General features: G+C 43.1%; 1 protein-coding gene across 1 annotated transcript; it reads right to left on the bottom strand.

Annotated features, from left to right (window-relative positions):
* Window positions 1-7,036: 7,036 nt before the first annotated feature.
* On the bottom strand, window positions 7,037-20,952 carry abhd15a (abhydrolase domain containing 15a). The gene is made up of 3 exons (XM_086261440.1): window positions 20,003-20,952; window positions 11,374-11,726; window positions 7,037-9,501 (listed from the first exon to the last, which is right to left on the bottom strand). Exons 1-3 carry the CDS (start codon window positions 20,549-20,551, stop codon window positions 8,841-8,843), a joined length of 1,563 nt encoding a protein of 520 aa, XP_086117566.1. The 5' UTR covers window positions 20,552-20,952; the 3' UTR covers window positions 7,037-8,840.
* Between the last annotated feature and the right edge of the window lie 4,904 nt (window positions 20,953-25,856).

Genomic DNA, 25,856 nt, shown 5'->3' with positions numbered 1-25,856 from the left:
ATGGAAATAACGATAAAAAAGAGAATAGACAAGTAAAACATTCAAATACAGACATAATATAATACAGTTAACATAATCAAATATAAAGATCAGCAAAAATATAGCACACTTCAACTGCTCACACTATCCGGTCTTTAAGTGATGACGTGACGAATCCTACTTCCGGGCCTAAAGTAATCTGCGTTTAATGGCTTTTGTGTTGTTAACATGTTTAATGTTTTGTATTTTCTTCTATTTATTTAAGTTTGGTCTTTTTACAGCATCCTGCTATGCGATTACATTTGTTCCTGACCACCGAGAACACTCACGTTAACTTTTATTGAGTGGAAAAAAAGTTAGCTTGTTTATATTATGCTAACATAGCTGTGTTGCTAGCGGTCACATAGCACATCATTATATACCAGCTAGCCAAACTTCAGTAAGCCTACAAACATCACTGCTGTTTAGTTTTCTGTCTTCATTTATGTTGGAAGTGATAACAGAGCTGTACGTTTTAATTTGTTTCCAAAACCCCGCAGTCAGGATATGCTATATTGTATTTAGATAGAAGCTAGCGAGCTAACTTCCTGCTAACGTCTAACTCCGTTAAATGTCATAAATTCCATTTTCATGGATGCCTGGATGTTAAACTCAATTGTTACACCCGGTAGAACAGAACGCTGATCATTTTATTAAAGATGAAAGACTTTAGACAGTTTTTCAACTCTCGGTAATGCCATAGTGATCGTTTGATATGGACCTGCAGCGGAGTTTAGGCCCAGACACGGCTAGTGACGTCAGACTTAACGACTGGATATGCAGCTAAACAGCATCCAGTGGACAGCCTCTTCCTCCCAGGCTGTCCACTGCTGCATAAGCTCCTGAGGTGGGTGTGGGTCATCCCAACCCCTTTTCTTGTCCCAAAGATGGCAGATGATTACCTTCACTTTGGTTGTGTAGGGTAAGATGAACCCTAGGGGGTCGTACTGGCTGGCCAGGACCTTGTAGATATTGCGCATCGTGGGGACTGCATATGGAACTTGACGATGCTTGTAGCCTAGGACATCTGTGTGGAATAGCCAGCTCAATTCAAGGGTAGATTCTGGGGTATCTACCTTGTTCTGGGCCAGCCATAGCTCCACACTAGCAGAGCAGCTCTCTTCTGGAAAATGACTGATGACGTCACGTTTATTGCTGGCCCACTGTCGTAGGTCAAACCCTGCTGAGGCTAGGATGGCCCGTAACTTGTCGACAAGGTTCCTTGCCTCTTCCACGGTGGGGAAACTCTGAAGGCAGTTGTCCACATAAAAACACCTTTCGACTGAGAGTCTCACGTCATCATCTGGCTGGCTGTTATCCATGACTTGACGCTGCAGGGCGAATGTGGCACAGCAGGGGCTACACGTGGTTCCGAACGGGGGCACCCACCACTCGTAGGCTGCTGGAGGGCTCTCGTCGCCGATGTCTCGCCAGACAAATCTGAGCAGTGCACGATCTTCTGGTAAGAGACGAACCTGGTGAAACATGCCTTTAATGTCCCCACTCACTGCAACTGCATGCTCTCGAAAGTGTAATAGAACTCCCAGAAGCGACGCACGTAAGGATGGCTCACCATGTGATGAGGGATGTACCGCGCCTCCTGACCTTCTGACACAGGTGTCCCAGAGTCCCACTTGATGATGGAGCCAGCCTTGATAAACTTCTCCATCTCCACCTTGTAGGCCTCAGCTCTTTCTGGGTCTTTGGCCAGCCTTCTCTCCACACCCCGTAGACGTGACATGATGGCGTCTTTAGTAGCCTGCGGTAAAGGCATCCCATTCCGGCGAAGCAGTGGGGGGGGGGGGGGGGGGGGGGGGGGCATAGCGGAGTATGCCTTCAACCTCTATTTGGACAGTTCTGGTGTCTAGAATGCGTATGGCCTCTTGGTCTTGCCTTGAACGAGTAACAAGCTTCTCGTTTCGGAATGGAACGATGTCAACCTGCCATAGTTTCTCCACATGTTTCATTAACTCACTGACCTGAGGTGCCACAGTTGTCAGTAAGCATTGCTGCGGTTGGGCAAGCTGGCCGACTATACTTGCTGGCCCTTGTAGCGCCTAGCCTGGTACGAATAGCAGCAGGCCCTCCTGGAGGTCCCAGCCTGACTGGTTCAACGGGGGTAACCAGATGGGGATGGTCACTGCCAATGAGTAGCAAAGGTTTCACATTTATCAAGGTGTGGATCGGAAGGCCAATCAGGTGCTTATACCTTTCTCTGAGTTGCTCCATGGGATAAGTGTGGCCTGCAAGTCCGATGCGTGCAGCAGTGAAGGCCCCAGCAATCTTGAACCTGGTCCTGGGCCTTGAGGGAGAGGAAACAGAGAACGACACTGACTCACCTCTGAGAGTCTGCACATCCTGCCTAATCGTGCGCAGTGGGACGTCCTCTGCGATCCCTTGCATGCCTAACTTCTCGGCAGCCTCTGGCAGAAGCATTGTCCTCTCTGACCCGTCATCCAGTACGGCGTAAGTGTTGATTGTTCGCTTGCCATAATGAATGCAGGCTTTGACGATCTTTAGAAGGACTCTGCAGCCTTCAGTGGGTCTGTCTAGATACAGGACGTCGGTCGCCGCCTTCGAGTCACAGCTCACCACCGCTGTTGTTGGTGACCCTTTTAGGTGTTCTAACATTGACATCATGCAGTACCTTGCAGGTGCTTCCCTTGGCAGAGGCTGCACGTCTTTCTCAGATTGCACTGGGCCGCCTGGTGTGACCGTGCGCAGCGCCAGCATATCTTGTTACTCTTTATCCACTCTGTTAGCTGGTCCTTTGTCAACTTGGATACCACTGTGCACTGACTGAGATAGTGCTCTTCCGTGTTTCAGAATGGACAGTATGGCTTGTTCTTACTGGCCACACCACCTGGCCTCACAGCCTGTGGCTTTGTCGTTACCTCCTTTGCACCATGAAGGACTGTGATGGATCTCTTACTCTGGCGCATCTCAGGCCTGGGTCACTGTTTCTCCTTTGTCCCTTTCACTGCTAGCTGCCCTTCAGAGTCTTGGCACGAGGACTCATACTTAAGCCACCCTGCGAGATCTGCCAAGGTATGCATCCTCACACCTTGTTGGAACATGCAGCGGCGGAACTCTGCTCTCTGCTCGGGGGGTAGTTTACTAAGCAGACGAGCAACATGTGAACCACAGTGTAGTTCCACTTCTCCTTCTGGGCCTAGTGTCCTTAACATCCCCACTAGTGACTGTACTTCCGGCGCCCCCCGTGTGCGGCAGCCTGTTACAGCAGCTCTGCTCATTCTGAGTTTCTTTCTTTCTTATCTTTTTTCTCGTAATTTTTTTATAACTAACGTATTAGTAATTAGACTCTGCAACCATGTTCTACCGTTTTGTGCTAGTCCTGGTCGTTTTTCTCAGTTTATTTCTACTTTTTTCACCCGTGTCTGGGGACCCAGAGCAGAGATCCTTTGTTTACAGTAAGGATCAGCTGTTAGCGCTGAGTCCTGCAGCGGTACTGCCGGCGGACAGACCCGATATTCCCAGCGAGCTGAGGAGGAAAAGACGGGGGTGTCGTGCTGGGAAGGAGCGCCGTCGCCCGAGAAGGAGACGTTATCGACCATCTCTTCCTTCTGTAATTATTGGAAACGTAAGATCTTTGCCCAATAAGATGGATGAGCTCATGTCGCTAACCTGGTCACAGAGGGAGTACCGGCAATGTAGCATCATGATGCTAACGGAGTCGTGGCTAACATCGCTAACTCCGGACACAAGCGTGACACTACCGGGATTCCAGCTGCTGCGAGCGGACAGGACCAGAGACAGCGGTAAGAGGAAAGGAGGGGGACTGGCAGTTTTTGTGAACGACAGATGGTGTAACCCTGGGCACATCACTGTAAAAGAGCAACTCTGCAGCAGAGACATTGAGCTGTTAGCCGTTAGCATGCGTCCGTACTACCTGCCCCGGGAGTTCTCGCATGTTATCGCGATAACAGCGTATGTCCCCCCCTCGGCCAACGCGGATACAGCCTGTGACTCTCTCCACTCTGTGGTCAGCAGACTGCAAACACAATCACCGAGAGCCCTTCTCATAATATCAGGGGACTTCAATCATGCCTCACTGGACTCCACACTGCCCACCTTCACCCAGTATGTGACCTGCCCAACCAGAGTCAATAAAACACTGGACTTACTGTATGCCAATGCAGAAGAGGCATACAGTTCATCACCTCTCCCTCCCCTGGGCAGATCTGATCACAACCTGGTGCACCTTGTCCCTGTGTATGAGCCCTTAGTGCGCAGGGAGCCACCAGCCACCCGCACAGTACAGAGATGGTCAGAGGAGAGCGAGGAGGCTCTTAAGGATTGTTTTGAGTCGACTGTGTGGGAGGTGATTTGTGATGACCACGGTGAGGACATCGACAGCCTTACTACATGCATTACTGACTATATAAACTTCTGTGTGGATAACACTGTACCTACCAGGACTGTACGGTGTTTCTCCAACAACAAACCTTGGATTACCCCAGAAATTAAAACCGTCCTCAAGCAGAAGAGGAGGGCCTTCAAATCCAGAGACAAAGAGGAGTTGAAAAGGGTGCAGAGAGAGCTGAGGGGACTGATAAGGAATGGGAAGGAGAGCTACAGGCAGAAGATGGAGAACCAGCTTCAACAAAACAACGTTGGTGAAGTCTGGAGAGGCCTCAGAACCATCTCGGGCCACAAACAGCAGAACTCTCTGCCTGGGAGGGATGTGAGATGGGCAAATGAACTGAATCATTTCTTCAACAGATTTGACTCAGCCATGAGGCAGTCTGCAACATCGGCTGCAGACTCACCCACCCCCACTGCTGCTGTTCCACCTCAGACACTTCACACCTCCTCTATTCACCCTGCTCACTCCCCCCCACCCCCAACAACAGCATCCAATACACACTCAACACAAGGCTCCAGCCTGTCTCTCTCAACCACCCAGGTTAGGAGGGAACTGAGGAGGATTAATGGCAAGAAGGCAGCAGGTCCAGATGGCATCAGCTCGAGGGTCGTCAGGTCCTGCGCGGACCAACTGTGTGGGGTGATGGAGCACCTCTTCAACCTGAGCCTGAGGTTGGGAAGAGTCCCACAGCTCTGGAAAACCTCCTGTGTTGTACCAGTGCCAAAGACTTCACACCCCAAGGACCTCAACAGCTACAGGCCGGTGGCTCTGACATCCCACCTGATGAAGACCCTGGAGCGGTTGGTCCTGGCTCAGCTTCGGCACCTAATAAGCTCATCACTGGACCCACTTCAGTTTGCCTACCAGCCTGGCATTGGAGCGGATGATGCTGTCATTCACCTCCTACATCGTTCCCTCGCTCACCTGGAGACCGCTGGAAGCACTGTGAGAATCATGTTCTTTGATTTCTCCAGTGCCTTCAACACCATTCTTCCCTCGGTTCTAAAGGACAAGCTGGTGAACTCTGGAGTGGACCATCACTACCTGGATCCTGGACTACCTCACCGACCGACCACAGTATGTGAGGACTCAGGGCTGTGTGTCGGACAGGGTCGTCTGCAGTACGGGGGCCCCACAGGGAACGGTTCTGGCTCCGTTCCTCTTCACCATCTACACTGCAGACTTCTCCCACAATTCCACCCAGTGCTTCCTGCAGAAGTTCTCTGATGACTCTGCAATAGTCGGCCTCATCACTGATGGGGACGACAAGGAGTACAGAGGTCTGACCCAAGACTTTGTGGACTGGTGCCAGCTGAACTACCTCCAGATCAACGCCAGTAAAACCAAGGAACTGGTGGTAGACTTCCGCAGGCACAAGCATTCTCCACTGCAACCACTGAACATCCAAGGTATGGACATTGAGGCTGTGGACAGCTACAGGTACCTTGGTGTTCATCTGAACAATAGACTGGACTGGACTCATAACTCAGACGCCCTCTACAGGAAAGGGCAGAGCAGGCTGTACCTGCTGTGGAGACTCAGGTCGTTTGGAGTGGAGGGCCCACTCCTGAAGAAATTCTATGACTCTGTTGTGGCTTCTGCTATCTTTTATGGCGTGGTCTGCTGGGGCGGCAGCATCTCTGCTGGGGACAGGAAGAGACTGAACAGGGTGATCCGAAGGGCCAGCTCTGTTCTAGGATGCCCTCTGGACCCAGTGGAGGTGGTGAGTGACAGGAGAACGGCGGCTAAGCTGTCATCCCTGATGGACAACATCTCCCACCCCATGCAGCAGACTGTGACAGCACTGAGCAGCTCCTTCAGTGGGAGACTGCGGCACCCACGGTGTGGGACGGAGAGATTTCGCAGGTCTTTCCTCCCCACTGCTGTCAGACTCCATAATAAAGACTTTAACTGATCAAGCACACACATCCATACATATGCAATAATACTAAGTGCAATAATCCTTTCTGTCATCGTTGTATTTTTACTCAGTTGTATATAGTATTTGTATTTGTATTCTATTTTTATCTTATTGCATATTTATTTTATTTTATTCTACTGTATATAGTATTTTATTTTATTCTATTCTGTACAGTTGTGTACTGTATTTATTCTTATTGTATTCTAATTTTTGCCTCATAACTTTTGCACTGTCCACTTCCTGCTGTGACAAAACAAATTTCCCACGTGTGGGACTAATAAAGGTTATCTTATCTTATCTGGAGGGCAAATCTCTCAAATGCCGAGACGTCTCCACGCCTGATGTCAGGTTGTCATTGTCAATTTATCATTGAAGGCCTCCATAGTATCAGTGAAGGGTGTGGTAGAGTTGAGGTAAGCATCGGCTATTAATCTGGCCTCCTCTAGGTGCAGGTGATCAACCAACACTTGATACTTGAACAGCTTAGTCGCGTCCTTAAATGAACTTATATAAACTTATAAACACCAATAAAACTATTCTATGAACTTTGGGGCCTTTTATACACCCTGAATTAGATATGTGGAAGAAAATGGATGGATGATTAGTATGAAAATCTTCCTGCAGATAATGTGCATCGATATGAACAATATATATCTGACAGCTTGTTTGTTTTCCTAAAGGTCTCTGTATTTCTATTTCTATTTGTGTGCTTTTCTGACCGCAGGGCTGTATGTTGACAATGTGTCTGCCAGCACACATTTTGTGTCTTTCAGTGTGTACACTGCTGGGTTCCAGCTGTCTGAGTGGATAAGGCTCAATGAAAGGACAAATGCTACAGTGATTGTAACACACATGCACACACAGAAAGGCCGTGGGTACTTTACCATAATAGATAATGTCTGTGAGCACTGATTTAAAAAAAATAAATAAATAAAATAAGGGGTTGACAAGACCACAGGTTAGCTTTAATGAGATCTGCAACATGGAACAAGACATAATATCATGCAACATTATTAAATTAATTTAATTATTATTAAAGAGGAATCTGTTTAACGGTAGTAGAAGGATGCATGGTTATTAAATTCAGACCCAGCAGCGCGTCTTGGTTCACTCAGTATACTTTTAATTTCATCTTGTCACATAATATAACACATCAAACGTGGGCACAGCCTGTTCAATAAACACAAGACAACAATCATTTGTGCACTGTGGTACTTAATGTCCTGATTTACTGTATACTCACTGTTATAATGCACCTTGGCTTTTCCTTAATTAATAGGAAACAGAAATACTGAGTTTTATTTATTTATTGTTTATTGTAGAAGTATGAACCCAAAATTCTCCTACTCAGAGTAAAACAACAGCCACCTGCGGATCCCAAGCAGCTCAGGAAAAAGCCTCGGAGCAGGAAGTCAAAGGATACGAAATGAAAACTTACAAAGTGCTTCCATTCGCATGACACAGACCTATAAAAGCTGACTGGTTAAAAGTCTCACAGGTGTTCACCTATTCTGTTCATCACAGGATATTTTCTGACACAGAGGAGAACATACTCACTTAACTCTCTGTAACACATAGAAAAAACAGTCGATTAACTAATTAAACTCCTTTAACATTCAGCTCCAATTAGTCTGAAACTCTGATTCACTTAGGCATAAGTCTTAGTCCTCAATAGATATACTTGCAGTAAAACCAACAAAATACAATACACAGTAAGGTTTCAAAAGTCAAAGCAAATGTGGCTACAAATGTAGCAAATGGGGGAAAATGTGCAGCAGATGACTTGGACCCTGTAAACATATAGTGAGCTTGTTAATATAACTGAGAAATTCCTGCAACAGCTGACGTTACAGAGGACCTAAATCTGTCTGTAGAAAAATATAGAGACACTCATAATTTGTCGATTTTTTTTTAGTGTCACTTTTGAACATAACAACTGCTTGCAATCTTGTGGTCTGTCATTTTTCTATCCTAATGGTTTGTGCCCCGACTTAGCAGTGTGAAAACAATGCACGCACACGCGCACACACACACCGACTCAGTGCTTCACAATCCCAGCACTTTTCAAAGTTTGGTTGTCATAACACTTTCAAGTGAGTGCCACACATCCAGAGAACAATTTGGCCCCTCACATCCCAAATCGGAAAAAAAACATTAGAAGCATTAAAGTCAGACGTCACTCGTGCCCTGTGGTGTTTTTTTTTTTTTTTTTTAGTTTTAGCAGTGCTATGAGTTCACATACATACACAACAATGCACATGTACACACATATGGCGTTACACCATTCCACTCATCTACATGTGCATCGAGCATCATGTATAATACAACAACGCATGAACAATGGGAGGCAAGACGAGTCAAAGGAGCCAGCAGAAAAGTCAGCTCTGTTGAGGACTAAAGTGTATCTGAATGTAAAAGTTAAAACTTTCTCCCTTTTTGGTTTACTAAAATGGAATAGCTGAATGTGATTACACAGAAACTCCACAGGGTACCTTTAATCTCCATAAAGCTTCCTCATCGTGTGTAGGATCTCTGCCAGCTGTAAATAGCATGGATATTATGAGAACAAGCTGGCACTCTTTTACATGTACTGACACTGCGGTGGCGAAAAAATCTTCCTCCTGCAGCTCCTCCCAGGCCCCTCCTCCTTGAAGCAAGCTGCTTCGCTCTCTCCTCTGCATTGAAGAAGTCCGTGGTGGCCCTAAAGAATTCCAGTGAAGCTCTGTGGCTCCAGTTGATCCCGTGACTCTCCATCCCTCTGTTTGATGCAGCCACGGAGCCCACTGCACCCACAGCACCAGCATCATTCCCTTCAGATTGGGTGGAGAAACCGCAGTGACCTCCACGGTCAGTTAGGAGGAGAAAAAAATGTGGATTTGTTTCAAAAAGTTCCAAGGGGACTGTGGACTGGGCATCTCCACGGATAGGGTCATCCTTAGCACACACGCTCAAAACAGGAATGGCCACTTCATCCACATCTCTTAAGGGTTCATTGTGTTCCCAGTAAGCATCCCAGGTAATTGATGTATTGCTGCTACAGCCGTTTCCTGTTGGTGCTGCAGGTGTAGAGTCAGGATATCCAGGCTGACAAAACAGTGCTTCCTCCAGGCCACGCAAAGAATGGCTGGAGAACAGAGTGTCTGTCTGCAGGGTCTCAGCCAGCACGGTCCTGTATCTATCATTACAAGCACAAGCACAAGCACAAGCACGCACACACACACACACACACACACACACACACACACACACACACACACACACACACACACACACACACACACACACACAGAGGGATGGTTACAAAGACAAATGAAAAAACAGTAAATCAATTCTGAAGAGCTGCATGGGTCTCATACTCCTCATTGGCCTTGATTTGAGAAACTTTGCCATGGTCACGATGTCTCTCAGAATCAATGACTCAACACTGAGCGAGCTATTTGTTGCTACAGTGACATGACTGTTTCCTAAATTGTATGTGCCTCTCCAATTGAAGGTTTGTGAGTACTTATTTGTCTGTTTGTCACACAAGTCTCCTTCTCCCTTTCGGCCCACAAAAACATTGCGATTTTCCGTCTTAAAGGACATAATTTTAAGTTGTACTTCGAACCGGAGCCTTATTGAGCTCCTTTTTTTCTTCCCTTTGCAAGCTACCAAATATCATTAAAAGAAAACTTAAATTTTCATACAGTTGTATTTATAGAATTCTTTTATTTTGGTGTTGTGCTTTGTGTATGCCACATGATCACATGGCCTCATGACTTTGAGTGTACAATGCATATTTTACTCATTAGTATAGGTCAAATTTGTACATCCTGTGTCACAAACCCAAACATAGCACAAGCTCATGCTATGTTAATTTCAGCCACAGCATGCAAGCAGCTCAAATGAATTACCTTGTGACACAATGCCCTTATCCTTACATGGCTGCACTTTGACAATTTAAGCTGAATAAAACTGTTCCAGCACTGAATTCCTGAAATGTTACCGTGTATTTGGACAAATACACACTTTGTCTCATCTTCTGTTGTTCTGGGGATGCAGCAATAAACCCCAAGAATAAGTCAGAATGGACAAGACAAATTAGCAGTCAAATAATTAGACGAGCTTCTTACATTATGGAGGATTTTACTTATTTAATCATCTGCCTTTTTTTGACTCGCTGTTGCGATATGGATATGCATAAATCATCATACAATACAAAATGTAGCCAAAGCTATAAAAATAAAACCCAAGTGGTAATATTGTGGAGTTAAGGCCACTGTTTTACTATCAGTCTGTCAATACACAGTTTTTTTCAGTCATGTGACAGACTCACTGCTCTCGTGGTCACAACATTACTCCATCTGGCTCATAGTGGACAGTACTGCAGGCCAAAAGTGTTGCTTTTTTCACCAGTCTTGAGTCTGGTGACTACTTGGATCTCTTGTGATCCATATTCTGACCCGGCAGCTTTATTTAAGTCCCTGAAAGTGACAATATCTCTCCTAGACCTGCAGTTCGGTGCCAGGATGAAAGATGTCATCCTGGCGTAAAGTATAGACAGGTACATGTATTTTGATCTGAATGGGTAAATAATGTCACCGTCTGGGAGGTGAAGAACTAGAAATTGTTCATCATTAAAGCAAAGGTAAGTAATACATAGCAAGCTTAAACAAAGCTACATGTAAATCTTACAATTTGTCAACTTGAACATTTACAGTGTAGGGCCAGAAAAGTTCTGGTAGTATAAATTTTTCACATTAATGTCATGTCATGACAGTAAAGCTGACTGATTATTTTCCAGTGTCAGGTAGGAAACATTTCTATGAGCTGCCACTAACAGCGTGTGTCGCTGGCCCTTCTGGCAGCTGTAAATAAACATTGATGTATGCATCTGATAGCACAGCAACTATCTGATATTTCGGCTAAGTTCAATTTGAAGACATTCAAATAATGGCTGGAGTGCAAAGGACTACTTTTGCCCATGAGGTGGGCATGTCCCAGTAGTTTTGACATCATGTAAAAACTATGGATAACTGGTTCTTATCCCCCCCCCCCCTCTCTGTACCTGCTGAGACATATTTTCTGGTACAGCACCAACGCCCCCTGCAGAGGCCAGCACAGCCCACTCTCAAACCAGCTCTGGCAGCGGAACACAGGAGACAGGCAGACAGCCGCCGTCACGTAGCTTGAAGATCCACACTCCCCCAGGTAGGACAGCAGAAGGCCCGACCCTGAGCTCTCGCTCACTGCATACAGTCTACCCGCAGGCTGCCGGTAGCGAATGTAGCGCACAGCCTCTCGTAGATCTGCAGGATCACCAAACTGCTGCAGTTTCACGGTTGTAAGTGGGCAGCTGTTGTGGTTGCGGCGATTGAATACCACGGGAAGGTAGCCATGGGACAGTGCCATTTCACACAACTGTTGAAAGAAACAAAGCAGATTGATTGATTATTTATTTATTTATACACACACACACACACACACACACACACACACACACACACACACACACACACACACACACGAGTAGAAAACTTTTTTAGAACACAGCATCTTCACAGCTGTAACACACAAACATGAATAACATTACTTTTATTGTATGGAAAAAAAAAACTATTACTGTAGGAAATCAGAACATGGTAAAACTAAGAAAGCTTTGCTTATTAAGTGTCCATTAATTAAGTGTCTAACTTTGCTTAAAGTGCACACGACTGTCTTACAGCATAGGTTTAACTATCAGCTCCCAACAGCACACATCAATGCTCAGATACACTTAAAACAGCTACAGACTATACAGGCTTAAGTTAGCATATTAAATATAAAGTAAATGACAGTACAATTAGAAAAAGACAGCGGAAGAATGGGTTATGCATCTGTAGGTTCTCCGTCATCCAGGACATGGTAGTCTTAAGACTTTGAAAAGAAGGTAACTGGACTTCTCCAAGGTTATTTTAAAGAGTTTTCACCTCTCATCTAAAAGGCTTCTCCAGTTTTAAAACAAGAACTACAGCACCATGTTTGGAGAAAAGCAACCACAGCCTATCAGCACACATACCTCATACCAACTGTCAAGCATAGTGGTGGAGGTGTGATGATATGGGCTTGTTTTGAAGCCACAGGACCTGGGCACCTTGAACTCACAGAGTCAACCATGAACTCCTGTCATCTGAAGTTGTATTCTAGATTCAGATGTGAGGACATCTGTGCAACAGCTAAAACTTGGCCCAAACTGGTTCATGAAGCTGTGGCGGGAGCTTAAACATGGAATTATATTTGTGGTAAAATATAATTATGAGCAAAGTATTTCACCTCACAAGCACAGGCACAATGCTGCTTATGCAATCCTATAAGGATCTGGGAGTTCAACTGGATCACGAGCTGGAGTGCTCAGCTAACAATGACTTCTACGAAGGCTCAGATCATTCAATGTATGCAACAGGCTGCTCTACATGTTTTATCAGTCTGTTGTTGTGAGCACCATCTTCTTTGCTGTGGCGTGCAGGCATCGAAGCAAAGGACGCAAACAGACTGAACAAACTCATCGGCAGAGTCTGTTCTTGGCATGAAGCTCGCCACCATGGAGGAGGTGATCAGTGACAGAATGCTGACAAGACTGCGGGCAATCATGGACAATGACTCCCACACTTGGGACAAGCTGAAGAACAGTTTCAGCAACAGCTTCCTTGAACTATCTGAAAGAACATTAAAGGAGGTCATTCCTTTCTGCTGCTATCACACTCTTCAATTCATCGACTTGGGTCAGGTCCACACGTGTGGAACAGAATTAATCACGCCTCAATGCATCCTGTCACTCTTGTACACCACAAGATATATTTGCATGCGCACTTGTCTTTTTATATTTATACCTATATCTCTATATTTATCTATTCATCTTAATATTTATCTATCATTATCTCTGTTTCTACCCTCATTTTATATAAGTGCTTGATGTTTGTTGTATATTTGCTGCTATGACAACCCAATTTCCCTCTGGATTAATAAAGTCTCTCTGATTCTGAATTAAATTCCTCACATGTAAATTCAATAACATACACAGGTAGAACTCAGCAACCAACTACACAGAGAATCCATTACAAGAGTATCCACTTGACAAGTGCTACAGCAGATTCACGCTCTTGCAGGCAGTGCTCGCTCTAATCAGACTTCTCATAGTGATTTCAAACGAGTAATTCCACAACCTTTGTGACTGAGACATTCAGATTATACCCTCAAACGAAATGACACTATGACAGCAACATAATTGCTCTTTAATACCATATCTGTTCACAATTTAACAAATAAACTTTGCTGAATTAACTGCCAATAGTTATTTTTTTGCGGCGTAATGACGGAAATACTGACATCAATGGATGGACTTTAATGCTTCCGTTGGGCTCTGCCCTCCAAACTGTCAAAATTTAGACTGATCAGAGAAAGCAGAATTCAGCTTTGAGAGCACAGTTGCTTGTGAGAGCAATAACACTTTATTTCTTTATTTATGGTACCATGATTGCATCAGTTTGCACAGGTATTTGCCCATCTAGGGCCCACAAAGAGGTTTTCAACCAAAGCAAATGTGCCTCTGTGCAGTCCTCCAAAATCCCAAATGCATTCTGCTCAATATGACGGCGATGCTGTCCACCATTATAAGCTTTATGAACAGGGAAGGCTGTGACAGTGGAGTTGACTAGGAATGGAAGAAGCATGAAGAAAACCTAATCAAGGCTTTTAAAAAAAAGAAAAACACCATAAGAAACACAGACAGTGGCTGCAGTGGACACTTAATTGTTTTTAACACAGCATTTCATTTCAGCTTTTTGAATGTAGAGATGGGAATAAACTCAATAAACTCAGTAGCTCACTTCCTTTCAATTGCTGCTCTTCTTGGCAGTTGGATCCGCTTATCAGTTCCAATTGCACTTGTGCAACAATCAGCTGATTTTAGTTTGTGAAGGGAGGATGAAAATAGTGACAGTCTACAGCGTGGATATGGACATTACTTTTATTTTTATTGAAAAAAAATGTTGCAGATTTTGCAACAATGTTGCCGATGTAAAGCGCAAACATCTGCATTTGCAAGCACCTGCACAGACAGCATGCTAACACTAAACTAGCTAAGAACCCAGAGTGATGTTAAAGCTGAGTGAAATTGGTGTGTGGAACTTTACCCTATAAGTTGATATTGTTAACTAGTGTTTGGTTGTTGTAACCGGGTATTGTTAACTATGAGGCAGCGTTTTTCAGGTCATTTTACGGAGAAAACATATTGTACTATAAAGAAAAGTGTTCTGTGTAAGATTACATTATTTTCTTTGATTAACATTGGACATAATATAGAGGGAAAATACCTGCAACACACACTAAGATTTGACCACGTAACGTAATTTATTCTAGACAAATGTCATGTTTTTGATAGACTCTCAAAGCTGAGCCAATGAGAATTGATAAGGAATCAAATCGAAACGAGATTTAAAAATGGAACAAGAATTGCTAAATTTGATCAATTCCCATCCCTATTTGTATGTTAGAACTTCTCTCTTCTCTGCAGCTTGCTGACAGACCAACAACATCACCAGCAGGAGCCCACAGATGGACTGTATGACATATTTATGACATAGTCCCCGTCTGACAACAGACGCTCTTTGCAGGTAGATGGACTGTCTGAGCATGCAAAAGGACTGCAAACAGGCAGACATGCAAACATAATTTCCCCATTAACCTGCTGCAATGCTCACCAAACAGACACTCTCACGTGCATGATGAGTTTTTTTTTGGCTGCTGAGATCTACACATGCAGGTTGTTGAATTTATGTGCAAGGAATTTAATTGTGCATACCGCATTAAATAGCTGCCCCTGTGCAATAATATTATTTGCTCATGATTATATTTTTACACGCCAATTTTTACACAAACATAATTTGAGTTATTGCTGCTACAGGTTGTTCTACAACTTACTGAATCACGGGTTATTCTTAGTTCTCTAACTTTCCTTTTCACATGACAAACAGACAACATCAAAAAATAGTGAACCTCTTCGTCTTCATTTATTACCCTGGAAAAAAAAATGACTGTGATTTAACTCTGGGAAGGTTTTGATTCAGAGCAGATCACAAATGACGAGTGATTTTCTAAATTACTGTGAAAAGCTCTCCATGCAGAGAGGGACTGAAAATGAGAAACTGCTGCAGTCTAGTCTCTAAATATTACCATTAGACCAAATGACCCATTATGTTGTCTGGAAGCACAGGGAGAAGATTTGTCTTCCCTCTAAATCTGCAGTGCTTCTAATCCTTTATCTCAGCACAAGAGAAGGAGAGTGCACAGACACACAGAGGCTTGTGACTCGGGACGACGGTGAGATTATTGTACATTTTGTGCAAATAAATGGCTGGATTTTAAATGACCTTTCACTTTAAATCTGCAGGAATCCCAACGGGCTGCGGGAAGAGCATTAAATATTTACCAGCTGAGAAAGACTGCAGTAGCAGTTTTGCCACTTCTTCGTTGTCTATATGAAAAGAGGATTTACTGTGCCAGACACATTACTAGGTCAGTGCTGCGCTGAGTTCTTATACCAGAACATCACTCATTTGCTCATTCATTAGCCTCTTCCTCAAATCATCAGGATTTGAGAGGAGCACACAGGAGAAAGGACTATTCACATATGAATATAAATCACTTCTGGGTTCAGTTAAATTCCTGGTGATGCAGAGAAACGCAGAGCGATCTTACGGTTTCAGCAGCATATTAGAGCTGTGACAAACAATGAGCGCTCCAGCTGTGATTAAATTAGGAGAACTGCCCGCCTACTAAGGTATTTTCCAGTCGCACAGTGTAAACAAACATCAGACGGTGCAGTTTACCCACAATAATGATAAAAAAAGCTTTATCATTAAACCTCAAGGACTTGACGTTTTTAGCCTCAGCATTACCATTTGGTACTTGATCACGAAAGATTCTGTGATTTTAAAGTCGCTGCAAAGCACATGTCAGATCAAATGTACATGTTCTAGTTTGTGGGGATATATTATACTAACACTATGCAGTTGGTTTTGTTAGAGATTTAAGTTTAATTGTACTGCAACAGCCACTCCAGCACTTTTTGGCTGGTGCTGATAAACTGTCAGCTCCGTGACAAATTCCTCCACCCAGGGCTGCACACACTGCGCAACACCCCTTGTCCTCACACAGCGACAAAGACATTAATACCAGAAGGCTTCTAAAGGTCAGCGGTGCTCACATTCAATTAGGAATGCTACTTGATCAAAAGCCCTTCAGAGGCAACAACAATGTGTCCGCTGGTTAACAGTTTGCTATAATACTATTCAGCAGTCACATGTACAGAACGTCAACACAAATTTTTGCTGCAATATATTACCATGTTGCCGTTTATACCGCCATTCACTTTCGGCTATTAGTTTTAGACGTTTAAATCAAAAATAGAAATCTACAATTTAAAAAAAGTTGTTGCATTTGTTATGTATTAATCACGATTTCTGGTGTCCTGGTTTATTTAAATGGTTGGCAGTTTTATGACCAACTATTTGTATGAACTCTAATCAAAGGAAAGGCTGTTTCATATTAATTGTTTGGAGTAAAACACACAAACAGTAGAGAAACAAAAGCCTGTGTTGCTGGAAGAAATGGGTGAGTTTATGATGCAACTGCGTTGCTTTACAAAAACCAATGCAAGCAAAGCGTGAAACTGATTTGTGGATGTAACGTTGCATTAAATCGAGAACTTTGTGAATGGTTCTCAGAAAGTTTTAATTTCCACCCTTTCCAATTTGTTATGTTCTGTACAGTATATAAAATTTAAGTATAAAATAAAGCAGTCTGCATTGTTCACTTACACATGCACTGGTTACTTCATTAGGCACCAGTGCTTTACAGCCACCTGGCACCAGCTCAGTGCATTTAAGCACGTAGACATGATCAAAACGACCTGCTGAACTTGAAACTGAGCAGCAGAATAGGGAAGAAAGGTGGCTTAAGTGTCTTGAATGTGGCAGGGCTGGTGCTGCTGGAGGCGCTGATCTGAGAAAGTAGATCAGCAGTTCACAAACTGCTGATCTACTGGGATTTTCCCACACAGCCATCTCTAGGATCTACAGAGAATGGACTGAAAAAGAGAAAATATGCAGAGAGCAGCAGTTCTCTGGGTGAAAATGACTTAGTGATGCCAGAAGTCAGGGGAAATGGCTTGAACCTGATATGAAGGCAACACTAACTCAAAATACCACTTGTTACAACCGAGGTATGCAGGAGACCATCTCTGGACAAACAACTTGTTGAAACTTGAAGCAGATGGGCTATGGCAGCAGAAAAACAACATGCATGGATTCATCTTCCCTTGTATCAGCGGTTCAGGCTGCAGCTAGTGCAACGATGTGGCACCAGCTGGTATTACCAAGGCGCACTTACTGAAGAAGCCATTGAGGTTATGTGCGCATCTTTATACATATCTTGACATATGCACATCTTACACCTTTAAAAGATGGAAATCAGATTTTTGCAAGGACAACTCAGGTTGAGCAGTTTGGAGACAAACTTTGGGAGTCACGGCTGAGATGGTTTGGACTCTCTCACTGCTCTGACACTATAAATTATAAAAACTGATGGGGGAGACGGAAAACAGATCCATGATCAGGTTTTTTTTTCCTTGTGAAAAAGACAGTAAAGTATTTGATGAACAGTATGCTCAGGATTTTGGCACATTTATGCAGAGCTTGTCATATTTTGTTTAATACTGCTGGTTAGCTTTTTGATAAACATACTCTTTTTCCAGAATCGGGAATGTTGAGGTTTTATTGCATCCCTCACTGACAGAATCATGAGTGTTGATATTAAAAATTTCCCCACTTTTACTGAGCAAGTGCTACGCAGCTATTCCATCCAAGACGTTCGTAAGCTGAAAGCTGCTTTTTTAACAGTAACATAAAGAAATGGTTAAAAAAATGTAAGTGATAAAGTGTAGTTTACATGTAACCAAAACATTATCTAAACCCCCATGTAGTGCATTTCTCCATTGCTGCACCAGGCCAAGAAATAAACCACAGTAAAGTATTTCTTAATTTCAGTCTCACAGTTTAAGCAAGCAAGATGCAACTTGTTAACTGGAAAGGTTTATGAGGACTGGTGGGAGTTAGTTTCCACTGTTTCCAAGGCAAAACAGCCACCAGCAACTACCAGCAGCTGGGTATGAGGTATGCAAGTACATTTAAAACTCTGACCTGAATATAAAGGCAGTAAAAAGTAATAGATATGATAAACAATGTTTAATGCATATGAACCGTACCAGAATGAGAGAGACGAAAGAGGTCTAAGACAAACTGTGAGTAAAAGTATGAATAATTGATGAAGAGGTGGTTCATTCATAAATTCATAAATCCCTGGAATGGGATGCGTTAAAGAGGAGGCGACAGGAACCACAAGCCCATAAAAGAATCTACATGTTCCTTGGTTTCAGTCTTGTGTGACAGATATAGATGCATGGTTGTGTTTGAGCTCTTTTTATCTTTGCCTCTCCCTCCCACACACAGAGACTGTGACTGCTTTATGCATAGTGAGTCTCACCAATAGCAGAAGCAATCTTAATTGGTGCACATCCCTTGTGGTGCCTCAGTTTCCAGCCCTCCCAAGCGTAAATGACCGGGTTCATTGTAAATACTGTATTCTGATAATGGGTGCCAGTTAAAAAAAAAAAAAAAAAAAAAAAAAAAAAAAATGCATGCTGCACCGATCACTTACTCTTCATCTCTACATCATTCAGAGGCTTTTCCTTGTGGTAAAGCTGTAGGCTGCACTCTCCGTTTTCTTTACTTCTTCTTATTTCTTCCTTATTGTCACTCTCTATCCTTTCCTCTTTTTTTTAAAGAGTTGCCCTAGTTTAATGTCAGGCACATTTGATTTTCCAGTATTCCTGCAGACTTGTCATTTCTGACACAGGGCTGACAGTAAGCCTGTGAGTGCTTTACACACAAAGCTAACAGTATGAAATGAAGCATGATACCAGGTGGCCAGAACGGTGAATGAACCAACAAGCGTTCATGTGGAGCAGCACTTGCACTTCCCCGGCCTTCACAAGTCAAGCGATGCTTTGTAATCCCTCACTCAATTACCTCAGTGTATTGAAAGAGCAGTTGAAAGACTGGCGCAGCCACTGCATCTGCTCTTTTCACTGCTCTGCTCTTTCCTTTCAACTCAACTTGCCATGGCTTAAGCTCAAATGGCTATTTGGCGTCTTCTCTTTTTAATTAAGATGGCAATTCACTGTGCAAGGGTGTGCATTAAAAATTACCTTATTTGTTTCTGGTTTTATTTTATTTTTAATCATTTGCCCAGCTATTTAGCTCTTGAAATACTCAAACTGCTACACTTGTATTTTTGATGCAAAAACCTCCCCCAAATAAGACAGAACGAACTCCCAAGCGACTGCTGTATTTACATCACGTTGGTTTATGCTGTAACACTGATAAGAGGAACAGGGCATCTGTAAAAGTTCACAACACAAGTTGAGATTCATCTGCTGGGGACTTCAGCCATTTGTATCTGCTTCTGTCTCTAAAGCAGATACAAATGGCTTCCTGTTGTCAATACGCTGTATACAAACTACTAGCCTCCTCTTTGTTCCACAATATACTTCTTTACACTCAGTTAAGTTTTTATTGACATGCCGATAACGCACGAGTTACCTTCAGGACATTTCTAGTGATCTTCCCAAAAGAGTTTGGAATGATGAGAAGAACCGGACTGGTGGAGTGACTCGAAGTCCTGCGACGTTTCTGGTAGGATGGCACAGCCCAGTCCAAGGCCACCACTCCGTCATCACTTAGCTGCAGGTTATCTCGCACAAACTGGACCGGGCTTTCGTACGGCCAGCACGCCTCGTAAACACTCTGGAGAAAGGCGCTGGCCCGCCATGTCCAGCCGACACACGGTGAGTAGTTACTGAAAGTCCAGCAGTGCTTCAGCAGGTAGTTTGCCAGCGCGGAAGGTTTACATATTAGCGCCACGGTGCGTTGCTTCTCACCGGTCAAAGCGCCCACGCAGGCCGACTGGGCATCGTCGCTCCCCTCTCGCTCCGAGACGCACTTCTCCGTCTTGCCTTTCGCCACCTGCTGTAAAATTCCAAATCTCTGAAGCAAAGCATCGCGCTGGCTCTCGGTACAGAAATATTTGGAGCCTGGCCAGATTGAGACCACCAGGATCACAAAGCACAGAGCCAAAAGCCATTCCAGCATTGGCACGGTTCGGGATGAGCAAAATGCGACAACGCGAACACTTTCCACTTTATATTCTACATTTGCATATTGCAAATTAGTTAACAGAAAGATTAGCCGTCTTGCACCTTGCTGCTTTTGTCTGTTGGTGCTCAACTCCTCAGTTAAAGCTTAGTGCTCCCTCCGGTGCCAAAGCGCACGAGTCCCCGGTCATTACAACCGCGCGGTCCCGATTACGCAGCGTTTCTGTCATTCCAGCTCCCACAACAGAGGCTAGTTAATGCCTTCAGTTGTGATTATCTAGCTATAAAACACGCAGGGACAGTTCCGTTCACTTATCCACACTGCACTTTCCCGACACCAGCGCTTCCACCCAACAGTCTATAGCGCGAGAAATATCCGTGAGCAACGCGCTGCTGGAAACGCCCCCCACGATGGGTCCCATTAAGACCAACCCCTTATAGGGGAGAACAGGTATGTGTGGTTATCTGTGCTGTTATTTACTCTCCCATGAAAATACTTCCTGTAAACAACGATTTTTAAAAAAACAACAACAAACAAACCCGTACACTTCGTCTCCATCAGCCTCATGGAAAGAACCACACCCTCCCGTAACTGCACTTTGCTCTTCACACACGGTGGAGGCAGACCTGTGTACCGCGCACGACCATTATCAGATGTGACCTTGTACTCGGAAAGTGTGAGAGAGGTAAAAATGAATAAAGAGTGATCTGTGAACTTTTGGTGGAGACCCTGTTAAGGCTTCTGTTCATCTTCAGTTTTGCTTGGTGGCACAGTTTTTGTGATTTTCACTTGTGGGAAAGGCTGAAAAAAGAACAATTGTCATTAGACACACAGACTCTTCTGCAGTTTAACTGCGGGGAGATCCAGTTTGTACCCACTCATCTCTCTGGTGCCCGAACTCAGCATACTACAAAATTCAAATGAATGAAAAGAAATTTAACACTTTAACGATTTACAAATGTTTCTCTTCTCCACTGTGTGAAGGGCGGGACATTTGAACACCATGCATAAAAGATTTTTTTAAATCAGACACGAGGTGAACCCATATTTGTATTTACCATGGAATATCCCATTTGAATCTTTATCAGTAGAATCTAAAGCTATTACTAAAATACTGTTAATTAATTTTGTGAAAAGCTTTAGTGCTGTCATCTGTTTTTGCAGTGAAATATATCTTTAACACTCAGTCTAGAAGCACAACTAAGTGCTTCATCCTGATCTCACAGTGACAGTGTGGAGATGTAATGTGTACAGGCAAGAGGAAACACACCCAAACGGAAACTGGCAAGGCGATAGTGCATTATGTCTTTGTGGCAGGTTTCAAGCCTGCATCAGTCCACTGGATTAGCCAGAAAGAACAAATAGCCGACACCAAAACATTGAGCAGAGAATAAAGAAAAACAAGAGACCGAAGCATTGTGGTAACACGCCTCACAGGCACCAAATATTTGCTTTTCTGCACTTTGTGTGCATCCATGCGTGCAGTGATGCTCTAAAGTTGGGTGATGACCAGCTTCAATTCAGTTCTTTAACTTAATCTCTAGAATGTGTATATGTGTTCAGTCCCCTTAAATATTGCATTCAAGTTCTGTTTTCATTTCCCAGAAAACTCTTTTTCCTCCACTGGTTCTGAAAATGATATATTACCCTTCTTGCTGCCAAACGATTACAGCCACGGCTATTCTTGGACAAGCAATCATTTTTGTTTGTTGGTGAAATCGGTTCATTTTGAAAGCTAATCAAGGAAAACTCTGACCTCTGTGCAGTGCATCAGACTATCGAAGTCTCTAATAAGCACGGGTTTGCAAGTGTCAGATCAGGTGTTCTCTTTAAACCAGTAACAAATCTCATTATGCATTACTTTCTGTATATATGTGAACCCAATATTTGTAAGCGATGTTCTCCAATATTTGGTATTTATAAACTTGCTTTACTAAAGTAAAATGTGAGGCTCATTCACAATGATCACAGTTAAATAAACCATCTTACTGATGTAATTTGTAATGGATAGAAAGGGTCAGGACTTCATGTGTTTTGGATTTTAGATTGACTTTTGCACAGAGGCCATTTTTCAAAGCGGTATTAATTTGAAAAACTCTTGAGGTCAAGATGTTGCAATCCAGATTCAGTCTTTGTTCAGTCAATACACTGACTCAAACAGTCCCAAGAGACAAACTGGCGTGGACCACAAAAATACATTTTGCATTGATGAGAAGAGATGAGGAGGAAAATGAACTAGAAATCGACCTGACTTCTACAAGTAAAAATGACTACAAAGTTTAGACTAAACAGATTGTGGTGCTTTTTTTATGTTCAAAACAAACATCAAATGCTGTACTGCATGAAAAATATCCTCATCTTTGCAACTACTTACACCTGACAACAGATTGTAGATCCCATCAAACATTAGGAGAATGTCTGTAAGAATGAGTGTTTTCCCAGGAGTGCTGACTGAATAAGAAAAGAACTGGGCCAATATGAAGATGTAGCCCAGAGGCTGCATTTTGCACCCTGGATGAAGTCTCCTGGCTGAGATTCTGCTGACATTTACGTACACTGTGTAAGAGGAGACACAATCAGCATAAAGAACTAAATGCAAAAGTTAGAATATCTTGCTGCAACAGCTTAATGAATCAAGAATGGATTTTTACCTAAAAAAACAAAGCACGATCAAACCAAATTCTAGTCTTTAACTTTTTTTAAGGGTAGTTTTAATATGAGAATTGTTCCAATTTGAATATGAAACTAAGGCCGACAAACAAAGTCCATATACAGTGCTGTGAAAGTATTTCCACATTTCTGATCCCATTTCTTTTCCTTTTTTTTCCTTTTTTGCAAATTTGTCACTCTGTTTCAGGTGATCAAACAAATTTGTAATATTAGACAAAGAAAACCTGATTAATCATTTCTAAAATGATTTTATGTATTATTGGTAAAATAGCCATCCAACCCTACCTGACAGCAGTTGTGTCACCCTTGAAGAGTCTTTCACATCCCTATGGAATAATTTTGGCCTACTCTTCTTTGCAGAATTGTTTTAATTCAACCACATTGGGGGTTTTCCAAGATGAACGGTCTGTTTAAGGTCATGGAAAAGCATCTCAATTGGATTTAAGTCCAAACTTTGAATAGGTCACTCCAAAACCTTCATTCAAACTGATGGCTGGACATTGTGTTTCAGGATTTTCTGGTAGAGATCAGAATTCATGATTTCATCAAATACAGCAAGTCTTCCAGGTCCCGAAGCAGCAAAGCTGTCCCAGACCATCACACTACACCACCATGTTTGACTGTTGGTTTGATGTTTTCTTTTATGAAATGCTGCTCTAGCATCACTGCAGATGTAATGGGGCTCAAACCTTCCAAAAAGTTCCGATTTTGTCTTGTCAGTCCACAGACCTGATCTTGGGGATCATCAAGCAGTTCTTTGGTAAATGTGAGATGAGCCTTTGCGTTCTTTTGGTCAGCAGGGGTTTTCTCCTTGAACTCTCCCATGGATGCCATTTTCCCCCAATCCATCTTACTGTTGAATCATGAACTCTGACCTTAACGTAGACAAGCGTGGCCTGCAGTTCTTTATATGTTGTTCTGGATGATGCATGCATGGATTAATTTTGTTAGGCAGGCCACTCCTGGGAAGGTTCACCGCTGTTCTCTGTTTTCTCCATTTGTAGATAATAGCTCTCCCTGTGGTTCACTGAGGCCTTAGAAACTGTTTTAACCCTCTCTAGACTGATAGTTGTCAATTATTACTGACATGATGTGTTGATTTTTGAGATCTTTTAACCTACTAAACTTTGTCAAACAGGTTCTTTTTCAGTGATTTTATTGATTTAACAGCTCTGACAGTAATAAATTACTTTTTCAGGGGGGCAGGTAGTTTGGATAGCTTCTGTTCCTGTAATAAAGGACATCATCCTTTAAAAACTGCATTGTGTGCTTGCTCATCTATCTTTGTCCAGTGTTAAAATTAGTTTTATCATCTGAAACAATTAAATGTGCAAAATATGCAAAACAGAAAACAGACTTTGTGACTTTTTGAAGAAGGCAAACTTTTGTTGGAAGCTTCTTTAAAAATACTGAAAGGGAAAAAAGGTTTAAATCACTGAATCCATGGTTTTTATCTAGAAGCCTGAAAGTAATAGAAGCCAAGTTTCAATTAAAGGTTAATGTAAGTTCGAGTTTTGCGTCTCTCATCTTTTATACACATTGCAGTTTCCGTCTCTTAGAAAGGGTGACTCATGTACAGTTTCATTCTCAGAAATTTGACAGATGTCATCACCAGATTTCCAGTTTTGAGATCTGGATTTATTTCTTTAAATTGTGGAAATGTATAAGATCTTATCTTCTATGCTTTACATCCCGCTCAGTCACAGTGGTGATCATCATGCTTTAGCTCACCGCAGTGTTGCCAATATAGCAAGACTAACTGACTTGCTGTTGTTGCTCTTCCACCACAAACACAGGTCTCTGTCTGCGCTCACCACAGTGCAGCAGCACCCAGATGATTGTGTGCACGGTATGAGAGAAAAAAATAAAGTCAGTGTTGTGCTTCTACTTTCTTTCTAAGGGATCCTTCTCTATATAGAAGTCTTTGTGCCTGGCTAGCTGTAATTTGCGAGCTCAAACAACTGTCACATCTGCACATACAGAGGAGACTGCTCTGCTGGTCTCACACCGTCCTCACCCCCTCCTCTCCAGCCTCAACCTGTCATGTGCCACTATGGAAAAGCCAACAACCTTTGACATCAAAACAAACAGTGACTCTGTCATAGTTCCACACGCACATCCATAATGCAGGGAAACGTTTGGCTGAGCCACAGTTTTGTTGATGTTCTCCTGTTTTCTTCTCCAACACACCTCGACGTTTAGGAAAGCAGAAACCTCACAGTCACCTCTCACCCAGCTGCTGTAATGGCAACCATATGCAGAGCTCATGTTTACGCTGGCTTTAACTTCTTCAAACACTGACATGTACTTATGTGGTGATGCAGTAGATGTCCTCGTCCTGAACCCGGACTGTGACGTAAGCCTTTCCCTGACTGAATTATATCCATGATCTAACAAACATATCCTCTTCCTCTGGTGAATATTTTGAAGGGTTGCAGTCTCCGGAGAATGTTGGACACACAGAAACAAATGTCTCCATTTGCTTTGATAACATCATTAAATTGGATATAAAATGTAGAGAACACACATTATTCTCCACATCTACCACAGAGTAAGAGAGATAAAAAATGAGGTAACTGCGAATGTTTTCTAAAGTCACTGCCTGTGACTTTCAGCCACAGTGTAGTTTTAC

Source organism: Aulonocara sp. 'chitande type north' Nkhata Bay, linkage group LG14, assembly GCF_057382095.1.
Source record: "Aulonocara sp. 'chitande type north' Nkhata Bay isolate Kocher_YH1m ecotype deep benthic linkage group LG14, A_spYH_male_GT1.1, whole genome shotgun sequence".
Lineage (NCBI taxonomy): Eukaryota > Metazoa > Chordata > Actinopteri > Cichliformes > Cichlidae > Aulonocara > Aulonocara sp. 'chitande type north' Nkhata Bay.
The sequence above is the reverse complement of the archived record's forward strand: the minus strand, read 5'-3'. Positions and strand labels throughout refer to the sequence as shown.

Bases quoted from the DNA above. Each gene is read 5' to 3' on its own strand.
- abhd15a (XM_086261440.1), bottom strand. From the start codon at position 20,551: ATGCTGGAATGGCTTTTGGCTCTGTGCTTTGTGATCCTGGTGGTCTCA. The intron at 11,727-20,002 runs GTAACTCGTGCG...TTCTTTCAACAG, and splicing joins TCACTAGAAATGTCCTGAAG to TTGTGTGAAATGGCACTGTC. The intron at 9,502-11,373 runs GTACAGAGAGGG...TTGTAATGATAG, and splicing joins CAGAAAATATGTCTCAGCAG to ATACAGGACCGTGCTGGCTG.